This window comes from Amia ocellicauda, chromosome 4 (genome assembly GCF_036373705.1).
Source record: "Amia ocellicauda isolate fAmiCal2 chromosome 4, fAmiCal2.hap1, whole genome shotgun sequence".
Classification (NCBI taxonomy): Eukaryota; Metazoa; Chordata; class Actinopteri; order Amiiformes; family Amiidae; genus Amia; species Amia ocellicauda.
Genome location: NC_089853.1, coordinates 10,246,883 through 10,261,763, shown reverse-complemented (window position 1 = coordinate 10,261,763; position 14,881 = coordinate 10,246,883). Strand labels below are relative to the sequence as shown.

General features: G+C 37.9%; 2 protein-coding genes across 2 annotated transcripts; both read right to left on the bottom strand.

Annotated features, from left to right (window-relative positions):
- Positions 1-2,806: 2,806 nt before the first annotated feature.
- myod1 (myogenic differentiation 1) lies at positions 2,807-4,850 on the bottom strand. Its single transcript, XM_066700958.1, has 3 exons — positions 4,109-4,850; positions 3,928-4,006; positions 2,807-3,742 (listed from the first exon to the last, which is right to left on the bottom strand). The coding sequence occupies exons 1-3, from the start codon at positions 4,616-4,618 to the stop codon at positions 3,528-3,530; spliced, it is 804 nt and encodes a 267-aa protein (XP_066557055.1). The 5' UTR covers positions 4,619-4,850; the 3' UTR covers positions 2,807-3,527.
- Positions 4,851-8,059: 3,209 nt separating this feature from the next.
- Positions 8,060-14,225, bottom strand: LOC136748855 (ferritin, middle subunit). The gene is made up of 3 exons (XM_066702893.1): positions 13,869-14,225; positions 10,947-11,093; positions 8,060-10,089 (listed from the first exon to the last, which is right to left on the bottom strand). The coding sequence occupies exons 1-3, from the start codon at positions 13,995-13,997 to the stop codon at positions 9,796-9,798; spliced, it is 570 nt and encodes a 189-aa protein (XP_066558990.1). The 5' UTR covers positions 13,998-14,225; the 3' UTR covers positions 8,060-9,795.
- Positions 14,226-14,881: the final 656 nt, after the last annotated feature.

The window sequence follows — 14,881 nt, the reverse complement described above, 5'->3', positions numbered from 1 at the left end:
AGTAGTTCTTTATGCAATACAATATTTCACTTTAGTTTTGAATGAGAGTTCCTTTCCTTCTATGTACTCGACCACCATGTTTATAACTTTACTTCACTTTAACCCCCCCCCCCCCCCAGCTGTAATATTTGACCCTTCAGTTGTTGCCCCTGGCGAGTCACGTGTTTCGCCTCTGGAGAAATGTAGTGTTCAGTCTTTCACTTGCGTGGGAAAGCGTCTGTATTTAACTGTGCAATATTGAAATCCAGTGCTGTATCTCAATGCACCAGAAATATAAAAAGGTGTTATTACTCCATCTACACACGCCGGACACCTTCAGCGCTCAGGTGAGAAACCCCAGTCAAACTCCTGCGTCATATCGGTGCTTTAGTTTAACGTGTGATTGCTATTATTATTTTACTCAGGCGCAATTGAGAAGAAAACATTGGCAAACATTTTGAATTACCGATAAATATATGTTTCTAGAGTTGGTGATAACAAAGATCAGATTTGTGAAACTGCACTTTCTTGGGATTACACATGATGGCGCTGCTGCTCGGGATTTACTTTCTTATACTCCATTAACCATTGTTTCCTTCTAGTTTCTACCTTCTGTATATAATACTGGAGTAATAATACTGCTTCCTGTGTCATTATATTATTATTATTATTATTATTATTATTATTATTATTATTATTGCACTTTTAATTATGAAGAATTGGTTTTTAGTTTATTCTAATTATGGAAGTACTGTAACAGGATCAGCATTCATCTTAAGAAACAGCCTATATATCTTTCTGCTGCAGTAAACAAAGTGTAAGAACACAGTAAGTAAGTTATGTACAATCCATGACTTATTACGTACTACTTTGTTTCATTCTTTATTCCATTGTAATTGTATTGAATCCTTACACAATAGGTTTGCATATCTTAACCACCATTAACCACATCTTAACAGTTCCTGTCTCCCTTTTTGTTTTATTCCCATGCTTTCATTTTCTGTTTTTCTAACAAGAATCAGAAATCACCAGCATTGCAAATAAACTTGAGATATGTCTTTAACCACGTTGGGCAACAGGCTTTCACTGGAATCTAGTCTAAAAATAGATCTTTTTTAATGGGCGAGTTTAAAAATAGCACCCCCTCTCTGGTGACAAAGTCGTGCATTACGTCTTTTAAGGGGGTCGACATTTTACTGACGAAGTAACATGTCTGTGTCTCAATGAAACTAAAATAAAAATGTAATGTTATATTTTACAAATGTACAGTTTGGGAGAGATCTGTTTTTGTTTTGATCAAGTGAGCAATATTCATTTTAAAAGTATCTGAAGCATACATTGCTTTAAATAATGAGTATAAATACTTATTAGATTTCGATTTTAATATCAACATAAGCGTCATGTATTTAAGTCTGTCTTATGTTCATAGGTTTAATAATATATTATTAACACAATCTCTCACGCCCATCGACTGGTATGAGGTTAACGACTCCGCCACCAAAGTTATAGTTCAAGCTGTTATGTGTGCCTGCAATTAGATTAAACTTTTAAAATATAATTCTTAATATGTAGTTGGATATTACACGTTCAATTGGATATCGTTAGAGTACCAAGAAGAAACCATACACTGTATACTGAATAAGTTATGTTATATCCTGGTGTTAAATAGTAGTCTATATTTTGCGCCGGATTTAATACGTTTTACTTATTTATTCAATGTCTGGTCCATTTTTATTATCACATAATGAGTCTCAAGATATGGCTGGTATTTTGTATTTCGATGCAGAGTGATGTAAGGTGGTATTTCTTAGTAGTTTAATTGGAAATGTATCTGATTTCTAGGGAGATAATAAAATAGGCTTTAGGGGGGAATTATATAAACGAATACAAATGTAGTGGGCCTATTGTATTGTTCATGAAATTCCGATAGGTACATATTTTACTAAAGGAAATGTAGAATAGAAGAGATCCTACTTACAGTAATGCATGTTTATTCCATAATCTACAATAATGATAATCTTAATATATGAATTATTAATGACAGTCGGTAGTTTAATTTTTTTTTAAGTTGAACTACCGCAAACCTTTATTTCTCCAAAATGTTTTATACAGTTTGCCGATTATTTTCTCATTACATTATATTTAAATATATCTAAGCTATCTAATTTTGCTTCGTAGTTATTTAATGCAACGAACGGTAAAAATATAACCCCCCAAATATATATCTGGAATTGAACCTGTTTTTAATGCATCAGCATGTGTATTATGGGCAGCAGTGTAAAGCAGCGCTGCGGCGGGTCGTGGCTCAGTCCCAGGAGGGGGCACTGCTGCGCCCTTGAGCGAGTAAAACACAGCTGCATTGTGACATTGTACGTCAAAAATAATGTCATATATTGTAACAATTCTAAGTCGCCCTGGATAAGGATGTCTGCTAAGAAAAGTAATGATAATCATAATTACCCCCAAATAGTTTTTAATATAATGTGTTATATATATATATATATATATATATATATATATATATATATATATATATATATATATATATATATATTGAAGCATACATTGCTTTAAATAGTGATTATAAATACTTATTAGATTTCGATTTTAAGATCAACATTAGCGTCATGTATTTAATTCTGTCTTATGTTCATAGGTTTAATAATATATTATTAACACAATCTCTCACGCCCATCGACTGGTATGAGGTTAATTATATATATATATATATATATATATATATATATATATATATATATGTGTGTTTTGACGGAAAACTTGAAATACAGGGAAAGGGAGAAAAATCAACCAAACAGAGCACTTCTTTAGTATATAAATAGCCGTATCGGTTTCTTTATTTAAACATTGACATTCACTCAGTTTTTAAGATATATAAATATAAAGTTAAAGATCTGACACAACAAACCAAGCGTCTCTATAAACAAGCAACATAAATATCCCCCCCCCCCAACACATTTATCTTAAAGCAAAGCAGCTCTTATTTACACATGTATATTACAAAAATGGTCCACATTTTCCAGATTCGTTTCGTCTTTTTTTGTGTCTTTAAAAGTAAGAAAAGGAAAAAGTTTTGGAGATGGCGCAGAAAACACATTCTACACGCACATATTTAAATATATAATAACATTAACAACTTTATACATTATATTAATAAATGGCATCCCTTATCAAATCATTCAAGCTATTTAATTAATCGGTATACTATATCAGTGGCTTTCCCGTAGTTTATATAAATACGCTTCCCTTGTAAGCATTTGCAGATAGAAATCTGATGATATACTCCTATTCCAGTCGTACACTACTATAGTATATGTTTTTTAAAACACTGAAATGGCTTGAAAAGTGACATTTTGCCTTTAAGGAATTGGACACTGTTCTATTATTTGACAAGAATGGAGACTTGGCCATTCCCGCTTTTAGTCCGCAACATCTGATAACTGTGTTCAGGTCTCTTTTTAAGGAATAAAATGGTTTAAAAGAATGTAGAGTTTGTTCGGCAGTCCCTCGGTAGGAAACGGCAGGCGCTTTTATAACACCTGGTAGATGGGGTGGGGGTCGTGGGCCAGCTGGGTGCAGTGGGTCGGTGACGGGACAGAGCCCTCCCGGGGGGAGGCAGGGCCGGCCTGCACGCCCTCCTGCGCGGGTAACGCGGGGCAGGTGGAGGTGTCTGTAGAGATGCGCTCCACGATGCTGGATAGACAGTCCAAACTGGAAATCACTGAACTCTTGGTAGTCCTGGAATCTGAAAATGGGAAGGAAAGGCGTGTTAGCGCTGAGCGGCGACGTTGCGTGATTCGGTCCACACCTCTGAGGACAGGAGATCACTTTTAGGAAATGTAACAGTTATCCTACAGGTGGTTACATTTTGCTTCTGGCGCAGGTCTGATCATAAGGCTGCTGGTGATGGTCAGTTTGTGTCTCACTTACCATTTGGGGTTTCGGCAAAGTAGGCGCTGTCGTAGCCGTTTCTTCTGCGGGATGTGCACGCTGGGACGCTGAACTCCATCTTTAAAACAAACCAACACTGCGATCACACACTGCTCAGGTACATTAGGGATGTATTATTATCATGTTCATTATGATTATGGTGACTATTATGATCGCTTACCATGCCATCTGAGCAGTTAGACCGGGGGCTGGACGCGTCGGAGTCCCCGCTGTAGTGCTCCAGTACTGGGTAGTAATTCTCATCCTGCCCCCGGAGCAGGGTCTGCAGAGACTCGATGTAGCTGATGGCGTTTCTGAGGATCTCCACCTTGGGGAGCCTCTGGTTGGGGTTTGTGGAGGTGCATCTCTTCAGCGTCTCAAACGCCTCGTTGACTTTGCTCAGCCGCCTCCTCTCCCGCATGGTGGCCGCTTTCCTGCGGTCCGCGTTGGTGGTCTTCCTCTTGCAGGCTTTGCACGCCCACAGCAGACACCTGCCCGCCTGGTGGTGCCCGCTGGGAGCCCGGATATGCTCGTCTTCGTTGTGATGGTGGTCGTCCGCCTTCAGCAAGCCCACATGAACCAGCCTGGGGTCCAGGTCCTCGAAAAAGTGCATGTCACTGGTGTTGAAGCAGGGGTCGTCATAAAAGTCGTCTGCGGTGGTAATGGGGAAAGTGATATCCGATAACTCCATGGTCCGGGAGCCACTTCAAACCCAGGCGCACTTGTTTCTCTTCTGTTGTACTTCTTAGTCAGCGCCTCTGTTTCTTTCGCTGTTTTGGGGAGTTGCGCCTTTTCCAAATTGTGTCAAACTGGTTAGGGTTATAGAGCTCTGTGTTATACACGGTTAAATAGTTAGTCTCCAAAGAATGACTTTCAAAGCGCAGGCGCTCGATGCTCATGGGAGGCCCGTGTACTGAAGCACCCTCTGGGTACCTGTTGCTGATGCAGTGGTTTTTGCTGTATATAAGGGGTTTGGCGACCCCGGGGCGGGGCTTGCTGTCCGGACTGCTCTCCGCGGTGGCCAATAGCGAAGGGCCGGGGCGGGGCCGGGGGCGGGGTCTCCCTTGTCCACTTCACAGAAAGTTCAGGAATCAGGATTCAGGCCGATCAGTCATTCCAGGAACCTTCACTGTTCATATTAAAATTGCATATGAGTTATCTATGTTTAATTTAAATTCCGCCCATCCTAGGAAATAAATAAATACAGCTATAAAGAGTACAACATTCTGGGTAAACATCTTTTTAGACCTATTTATTTCTCATGTTGTAATGAAGTGATCTTTGCAAACTTGCATGTCTAGTAGCTCCTGATTTTTGTCCAGGGGTTAAAAGCCTCCCATTCTGTTATTGTGCTTCACACACACGCGTTTAAATAATCAATAATCCTCGACTGCACAGCGTGATCTTTTCAGTTTGAAGTTACTTCTACTACAGGGCCATTTTGATTCGATTGATAGAAATCATTGAAGCTCTACAATTAGATGAACCGCACAAACTTTCACTGAAATATATTTTGTGGTCGAGAAAGGTGCTTTATTTGTAAGACAACTTAAACATTAAGGGGTTATTGCTGGTCAGAGCATTGTCTTAAAGATCCATCCTTTCCCATTTACACTCATTCAGGGCTGCATTGTTCGTGTATCTGGTTTGGTCTCTTTAGTTGAATGTGTTCATCATTTGTTTACTCATTCTGTTATTGAATAGAGTTTATTACATTTCATTTTTATTCTTTGAAACGAGAAGGATGTGTTAAAGGTGTAACTTCAGACAAATACGTTGAAAAGAACACGAACTATATTAACATTTATTTAATTGAGCTGGTTTATTGTATTTCCCAAGGGTTATACAATTATAAAGACACATATCCAACGGTTTTCCATCCTACTATTTTGAATGCTTAATGTATATCCATTAATTCATCATGGTTATTCTGTTGCAAGCCATGAGTCTATTTAAAATATGTATATCATACACACACCTATATAAAATAATTTGGGAGTATATTACAACCGAAACCATGTAATATTAACTACGAAATGTAACTATTATGCGATATTATGCGGTTAAATACAAGTATGTATCCAGACACTACCCAATCACAGTACTTTCAGCCTCGACATTGAAATACACAAAGTAGACACATAGTAACATTGTTTTGTAAAAGAAAGATTTCGTTAAATGTAGTAAAGTATAAAATGTTTAAAAGTATGTCATCTATATGCAGCCCAAGTGACAATACTACTTGCGCAGGAATTAAAACGCCGTTCATCTCAGTGTAGTACCTTCCAGCGCCAGTTGGTGGGAGTAAAGAGTCGAGTTACAGCGCTCTGCTGGGTTGTTAATGTGTGTAAAGGATCCGCAATCAGCGTGCAGAGCGGCTGCCCAATTAAATATCATTTATTCAAAAGCACGGGGCATTACAATTAAAGGCAAGGCAGTCCAACTCTAATTTACCTTTATAGATGAAGGGGACAGGTCCCGAACCAATTGTAACCTGTAGAAATAGCCTTTTGCAGAACTGGAAATTGTTAGATTTTTTTTCCACATTGAAGAGATTCATGTCTTCGTTAGTTTAGTAGTGTTGTAGTGTTTCCGCACATTTCGAAACGACACTCTCATTATATAGAGTATGCCACGGAAATAAGAATATTTTTTATATAATTTACAAATGGCTCTTAAATATTAAAAAGAGCAATTTAGCCATGTAAAGTTTAATGTACTGTAGACAGTTTTGAAAATATTATTAAATATGTGTCCTAGTTATAGCTCTTAGACAAACGAGTTGATAAGTAGGACACTGATTAAAACAGGTCCCATCAAGGTTTAGACAAAAACAAGACATTTGTTAATCGCATGACATTAATTGTATCGGGTTGGCCAATGACATTTAGCGATGCTTCTAGCAATGCAAATTGTATTGCACAGATAAACAATATGTCATTCGAAAATAATTCCACCAAAATATTGTACCTTTTTGTTGTGTACACATTTATTTTAACGAATTTATTTATTTCAAACCATGCAAACTAAAGGTTATGCAAATAGCCTATTCAATATTATTTTCTGGTATTTTAGAAAAGCCTTTGTTTCGGAAATACACTGTAATAAATGTTAATGAATTATTGATATCTTTTTTTATATATATAAATAGTCACAATACCTTAAAACTATATATTGATTAAACTGGATAATTTTGCCTTAAATGCATGTATCCTAATATCGGTTAACTATACACATCTAAACCCCACTTTAATCAAACATATAACCATTGCCACCTTTATTAAGATAACTTTCCAAAACATATAACAATTGTGTTTTTATTACAAAAGAAAATTACGAATTCTCTTTATATTGGGATGTTTTACAAATTAAACGAATATAGCTGATTGAAGGGTTGTTAATGTGAACAGCGCCCGAACAAAGCATAATTAAATTAGTGTGTAACAAAGCATAACAAAGCAAATCCTACGAAACGAACATTTTCATAATACCTATACTGTTCTGATGACTTTCCAATAATGACACACGACGTCACATAATAATGTAGCTAACATTAACAGCTAACTAACAAGATTTAGTATTTGATGTAAATGAATCGCCATTTTACACTGCGGCAATTGACACCGTTTAATGAAGAAATCGAAGAAACGTAGTTTTGCGAAGTTAAAAACGTGAATTTGTTGCTTTAGTTTATGGCTAATCTCAAGGAATATATATGTAAATGTGCACATTCATTAAAAAAAAAAAAAATCTGTAGTGAGAAAAAAATGCCAGTCAGGAATAATTCCCTTCTGAATTAAGCTCTAATAGGGTGCTTACATCACTGTGCTGTCTGTAACTGACACCCATGGGCTGAAGGAATGATGTGGATTGTTCTCTCTGTGCTTTCTAGTGTCAAAACAAAAGTTTTCATCGTGACTGTTTTAAATATAAGCAACTTATAAGAACGATATATATGTGTGTATATATGTATGTATGTATATATTATTTATGATATATATATATATATATATATATATATATATATATATATATATATATATATATATATATATATATAAACTGCACTCCTGTGGCTTGTACCATATTTCCTGTCATTGGGTCTGTTTAATTAAACCACTAAAAGACAATCTGCTTCACAGTGTTTTATTCTTATTATTAATAAGTACATTTTTAAGTTTGAAATATAAAATCTGGATACAAGAACACTTTATTCTAGATTCTGGGAATACAATTATTCTGTAATGCTGTTGAAATTAAAATAATAAAAAGGAATGAAACACATCTTCAGACAGATATTGCTATAGCTCCTCACAAAAGTACAGTGCAGTACAGTACAGTTTAGAAAGCAAAACTGCTAGTTTAGAGATTTCCTCTAAATCAGTCAAGACTGACTATAGAAACAGAAGTAATAGAAGAAATAGAAATGTTTTATTTTTTATATAGTAACCTATATAGTAAAATAATTTAAGTATACACACTGCTACAAATAATTCATACAACACTTATAGGAAAGGAGTATGATTTACTCTCAATATTTTGACTACTTAACGTAATCACAGATGCATGTTAAAATACAGATTTTAACTCGCCACCAGTAACTGCTGTCACAGTGAGCTCTGAAGCAATGATTTCATCATAATCTCTCATTTATAAACATTTTACTGTATTTGTTCATTCTTATATTTCTAGTATTGCTGAGCTCTTTCCAGATAACCTAGATTTCTTGAATCTTGATTTAAGAAAAAATATATCTTGTTAGACCACTACCAATGAGCCTACAGAAGCTAATATTAACAGTGCCTCATTGAGACCTTAGTCAAGATGTTTACTCAGTGGATGAGATGCATCCTTTAACCATGTCCATTTCCGCTGGGCTGGCTGACACCCTCAGTCTCAAATAGTGTTGCAGACCCTGCCTTGACAGAGAAGTGACATGTTCACACTACCAATTAAAGTGGAGTGCAATCCTGTTTAGCAGAACCAATGGGAAGAGTGGTAAATACAGGAAGACATTTAGAAGAGGTGTATTGAAATTCTTACTGACAGCTTCCTTCCCCCTTATCTATGAATACAATATGGTATTGTTATACAAAATCTTTGATATTTGCTTACTTCCAATTGTATAAAGCTCATTTTTATATTTTTCCTCCCAACCCATCCATACCTATTTATTTAAATCACTGACACACTCAGAAATGGCAGCAGTACTGGTTGAAAGTCTAACATCCTTTTGGTAAAAACATTTTTTTTTCATGAGAAAAAATACAAATAAAAAACCTCGTTTTACACTGTTAAAGATGTACTGCAGTGATTTGATAGTTATCAAACCTGTTGGTTCATGGAGATTTGAAACCGATTTGAAATATTTTCTGGTTGCATATTACAGAATAAACATAGTTCAGTACGCATACCAGTACATCCTGCATGAATAGCAATACTGACATTTATACATATACTTTTGCTGGTAATGAAATTGAATCATTGGTTTTGCTTCAAAGGCAGAAAATGTAATTGATTAATAAAAATTAAAAGTGCATCTGCTCCCTTCAATCACTATATGCTAAACACTCTATGCATTCTGTATTCTTCAGTTGAAAAAAACAAAGGTGTATAAAAATAACCCTTTAAAGTGCTGGTGATATACCCTGAAAGTATCTGTCTGTCAGGATAACCTCCTGTTCTTGTTTCTTGCAGGTGTTTTCTTAAATGTGATTGTTGACAGAAGTTGGATCTTTATTGGACTTCTTAAATAAGAACAATATTTCTCGTAAAAATGCCAAGTAAAATCAAGAAATGTAGGGGACAAACTAAATCTAAGCTGAATGGTCAGAGGAAATAGGTTTAAGATGAACAGCAGTGGGGTGTTTAGATGCTGGTTAACTCTTTCTGGAGCTGGTCGATCAGGTACTCCCCAAAGCCCGTTGCTTCATCCGCAGAGCAGCCCACCCTCCTGGTGTTAGTCAAGAGGTCTCCCAGCACTTTGATCTTGCCAACGAGGGGTGTGATGAAGCGCTGCTTCACCACGCTAGCAGTGTGAGGGTCTCCGTTCTCCCTGGAGAGCAGGCAGAGCTCCACCATGATCCCTGCTACCTCCTTCCACTTACTCAGCATCATCTGCAGGGCCTGGAGGATGTTGCACACACCCTCACAGCCAGGTTTCTGCCAGGGGAAAACCAACAAAAATGGGTGATATTAATGCACTTTTCCTTGTGTGAAATGTTCTCCACCCTTTATCTGATGTAATGTATAGCCTACTCTAGGAACTCAAAACTTAGAGAGAATTTGATTGTCCTGGCTACACTGACTATTTTTGTGCAATTAGTCATTGTCCTACAGTGTTTTATGAAATGACTGTATCCTTTATGGAGGAATACTTATGCTCTGCTTTATTTACAGTTGTGTTGACAGGTTCAAAAATATCAAAAACAACATAGAAATAAATGTGAATTTTATTCAAAAATCATGCAGTCTTATATGGATAACAAGGTGTCCCAAATTGCTGCTGATGGACTCTTGCTGTACTTCAGCATTGATTTAACATGACTCGTTAAACTAGAGGAAAAACGAAGACGTGCAGTAAAATAGCAATAACATACTGTACATCTGGTTGTACAATTAATGTGCTGTCCTTCCGTTCATGCGTTAATCTCCCCAATTTTCCGGAACTCAGGCGTAATGTACACCCTGACATGCATAACAGCTAAAATCCTTGCAAAGCCTAGGGTTTATATTTACCCCCTTTTTTCTTTTTTGCCTTTGCTCAAGTCAATTGAGGTGATTTTGGTTATTTTTGCCAGAGAGTGGTGTGGGTTCAACATTTTCCCAACCTATTACTGTTTGTTTATTTTAATTCTACTAAATGCTCATCATAGTATGTTTGCTAAGTGTAGATGAACAACTGAATATTACATTTGAATATAAAGCACAGGTCATATTTTGTGACCTCTTAGGCTTTACTGGTATTGTTGTGGCTTCTATAATAAAGGGGAGTTCAGAGCTTGAGGTTCCTTCTGTACCTTAATGTCTTTATTACAGTACTGTCCCCCTCGGTCTATCAGGTACTCCATCATGGCTTCGGCTTCCTCCTGTTCCTTTTCCCCTTGCTGGTGGAAAAACGCAGCCACTCTGGGCAGGGCAATGTCATCCTGTTCGAAGATTTTTGCCTGACGGAAATATATTCAGATTGGCACAGTCAGGGCTTCATGAAAGCTTGCATCATCCTAAAAAACATCCCATTTTGTAATACAGTAGATTCTGTATATTTCTTACTCTGGGGAGAAACAGAGTTGCACAGTTTGATCAAAAAAGGAAAGTAATTCTGGTTACGCTTGTTGTCTAAATAGATGTCTTGGAACAATTCTGCAAGACAGCAAAACTAGTCTCAGAAGGCCATTGGTGCTTTTGTTTCACCTGAACTCCTTACAGATAGTGTACACCATGATTGGTGTTACAAATTTGTGAAAATGTCTTTTAAGTTTAATATATCAATGAATGTATTATGATGTGGGATATATACCTCTGTACAGACATACAGAACAGCTGAAAGATAATTTGAAGGGTTATAAGTTGTATAATTAGTCCTATCAGTTCTCTTCCAGGGTTAACCAGTGTGAATAGTCTGTGTGGTACCAGTAGCTGTGAGATGAGATGCATTCTGTACAACCCCACCAGTGTCTGAAGAGCAGAAATGAAGGTAGGAGTGTAACAGTGGAAAATGAACCCCCCCACCCCAGCCTGTAAGATGCTGATCAGTACATGTATCAGTGGTTTAGCTTGGCCTTTATTGAGAAGCAACTGGACATCCTTAGCTAATGAAAAGCATTATGTATTTGTTGTTGTTGTGATGTGTTTTAAGAAAGCAAATGCTCTCTTACTAGGTCAACACTGTAGAGTGTATTGCTGCAGTAGTCCACTAAAAGATCTGACAGTTTTTTTTAAGCAGAGAAAAATCCTCCTCCTGGTATGGTCTGTTTTTGGTAATAATGTGTGTGGTATGCTGGAGAGATATAGCATAATCTTTTAACTGTTACAAATCTCCCCTCTAGTCTGTGGTTTCTTACTTGTCAATGAAAGACTGAGCAAACGCTGGACAAGATGCAATTATATACTGCGCAAAAAGAAAAAGAGAAACAAATCTTGAGAGAAATCAGGTCCTCGTTAAATGCAGCGGTTGTCTTCATTACAGGGACATCTGTTCACTGTTTAAAATACCTGATGAGACTCTTCTTTCGTGAATTTGCCAAGGTTAGCATAACTTTGTACGATGTTGCTCAGAGTTTATGAATCGCCCATTGTGTAATGGTCTTAACCTTGTGGAAGAATGTCATTCATAAGAATATAATGATGCACATTCTATATCTGCAATATGTCTGTCAAGCAGCCCAGAAAAAGCAACAATACACTAACCTGCAATGAAAATAAAAGCTTATAAAAGCTGTGTATAACATATATATCCTCTTCGCATCATTAGTGCATAGAAGAAATTGACTTAAAGAGTCAGAAAGGTTATCTGGTTCATATTTTTTAAGTAATGTACACTCACCTAAAGGATTATTAGGAACACCTGTTCAATTTCTCATTAATGCAATTATCTAACCAACCAATCACATGGCAGTTGCTTCAATGCATTTAGGGGTGTGGTCCTGGTCAAGACAATCTCCTGAACTCCAAACTGAATGTCTGAATGGGAAAGAAAGGTGATTTAAGCAATTTTGAGCGTGGCATGGTTGTTGGTGCCAGACGGGCCGGTCTGAGTATTTCACAATCTGCTCAGTTACTGGGATTTTCACGCACAACCATTTCTAGGGTTTACAAAGAATGGTGTGAAAAGGGAAAAACATCCAGTATGCGGCAGTCCTGTGGGCGAAAATGCCTTGTTGATGCTAGAGGTCAGAGGAGAATGGGCCGACTGATTCAAGCTGATAGAAGAGCAACTTTGACTGAAATAACCACTCGTTACAACCGAGGTATGCAGCAAAGCATTTGTGAAGCCACAACACGTACAACCTTGAGGCGGATGGGCTACAACAGCAGAAGACCCCACCGGGAACCACTCATCTCCACTACAAATAGGAAAAAGAGGCTACAATTTGCACAAGCTCACCAAAATTGGACAGTTGAAGACTGGAAAAATGTTGCCTGGTCTGATGAGTCTCGATTTCAGATGGTAGAGTCAGAATTTGGCGTAAACAGAATGAGAACATGGATCCATCATGCCTTGTTACCACTGTGCAGGCTGGTGGTGGTGGTGTAATGGTGTGGGGGATGTTTTCTTGGCACACTTTAGGCCCCTTAGTGCCAATTGGGCATCGTTTAAATGCCACGGCCTACCTGAGCATTGTTTCTGACCATGTCCATCCCTTTATGACCACCATGTACCCATCCTCTGATGGCTACTTCCAGCAGGATAATGCACCATGTCACAAAGGTGGAATCATTTCAAATTGGTTTCTTGAACATGACAATGAGTTCACTGTACTAAACTGGCCCCCACACTCACCAGATCTCAACCCAATAGAGTATCTTTGGGATGTGGTGGAACGGGAGCTTCGTGCCCTGGATGTGCATCCCACAAATCTCCATCAACTGCAAGATGCTATCCTATCAATATGGGCCAACATTTCTAAAGAATGCTTTCAGCACCTTGTTGAATCAATGCCACGTAGAATTAAGGCAGTTCTGAAGGCGAAAGGGGGTCAAACACAGTATTAGTATGGTGTTCCTAATAATCCTTTAGGTGAGTGTATTATCCAATGTAATAAAGCTATTGATGTCGTGCAGTGGTAAACATTATTGTTGTATAGTTCAGAGCCTTTTAAATGATTATTGTGTAATCGTATAAATGCAATGTAATTCAATATATTGACGTTGGCAAGCACAGCTCACAGCACATTCAAATGAAACTAAACATGTGGGTGTGTGAAGGAGTGAGGGACTACCAGCGCCCGCAGTCTGTAGCGACCTCCAGCAGCGCCGAGGCCCCGCCGCACAGGCTCTCCTCCACCGGCCGCGGGAAGCTCTGCCGGGCGCCGCTCTGGGCTCGTCTTGAGCCGCTGGGGTTCCGTCATTGTCAGCGCTTATGGACCAGCACAAATTAAAATGACACAAAACTAAAAGATAATACCAATTGTCTCGATGCAGTATATGTTTACATGCAAACCAATATTGGCGACGTCCTTATGATCTTACATTTAAAATGCCTTACATTAAAAACGAAAACTTCACCCAGAGAGTATTGGGCTGCAGGTTAAATTTAGACGCGGGCAGCAGGAGCCGGATATTTCGCTTGCAGTTCAGCCCGCCCAGCTCAGCCTGTGCGCCGGATTGACACGCTTTGCATGATTTCGCAGTTTATATTTCGCGCAGTGATGAAACGAGGAGGCTGTCACAGCACGTGTTGTGTGTTGTAGTCAACACCTGGAATACAAATGACAGGAACATCTGGCTCCTCTGTCAAACGGATCTCAACGCTCAGGTGGACCTGATACGAAAGGGCAGACAGTTGCAGTCCTATCCCCAATACTAATACACCTGCAGTGAAATAAGTACAACCACAGCATGCGATCTCGCTGTAAGTGATTACATTACATTATGTATCAACATAGGCAACTGTATTTGCCTGTGTATTATGACTGAGCAAAAAGCACACCATCCTTTACTAAATCACCAGAATCTTTACACTTTGTATCTTTATTGGAACTTTTAGTAGGAAATACGATATTTCAAATATTTCACTTTGACCTTGACCAGAAAATGCATTTTAATTTGTGATCTGTTTGCTTCTTTTTCTTTACTAGAGAAGAATGTAAGTTAGTGGCAACTGAACTCGAGAGAGGATGAGATTTTCCATCTGAAAAGTTACTTAATGGGGTGTATTTATAAAATGATGCTGATTGCCTGAAATTCAGGGATATTTATTTTTAACTTACAGATGTGCATGAATATATAAATA

What these genes read in the sequence shown, in the direction of transcription:
- myod1 (XM_066700958.1), bottom strand. Translation starts at nt 4,618, where the DNA reads ATGGAGTTATCGGATATCACTTTCCCCATTACCACCGCAGACGACTTT. An exon ending in CTAACTGCTCAGATGGCATG is followed by an intron (nt 4,007 to 4,108) that starts GTAAGCGATCAT and finishes TTTGTTTTAAAG; the next exon opens with ATGGAGTTCAGCGTCCCAGC. An exon ending in CTTTGCCGAAACCCCAAATG is followed by an intron (nt 3,743 to 3,927) that starts GTAAGTGAGACA and finishes TCCCATTTTCAG; the next exon opens with ATTCCAGGACTACCAAGAGT.
- LOC136748855 (XM_066702893.1), bottom strand. Translation starts at nt 13,997, where the DNA reads ATGACGGAACCCCAGCGGCTCAAGACGAGCCCAGAGCGGCGCCCGGCA. An exon ending in GCTACAGACTGCGGGCGCTG is followed by an intron (nt 11,094 to 13,868) that starts GTAGTCCCTCAC and finishes TATTTCCGTCAG; the next exon opens with GCAAAAATCTTCGAACAGGA. An exon ending in ACTGTAATAAAGACATTAAG is followed by an intron (nt 10,090 to 10,946) that starts GTACAGAAGGAA and finishes TTCCCCTGGCAG; the next exon opens with AAACCTGGCTGTGAGGGTGT.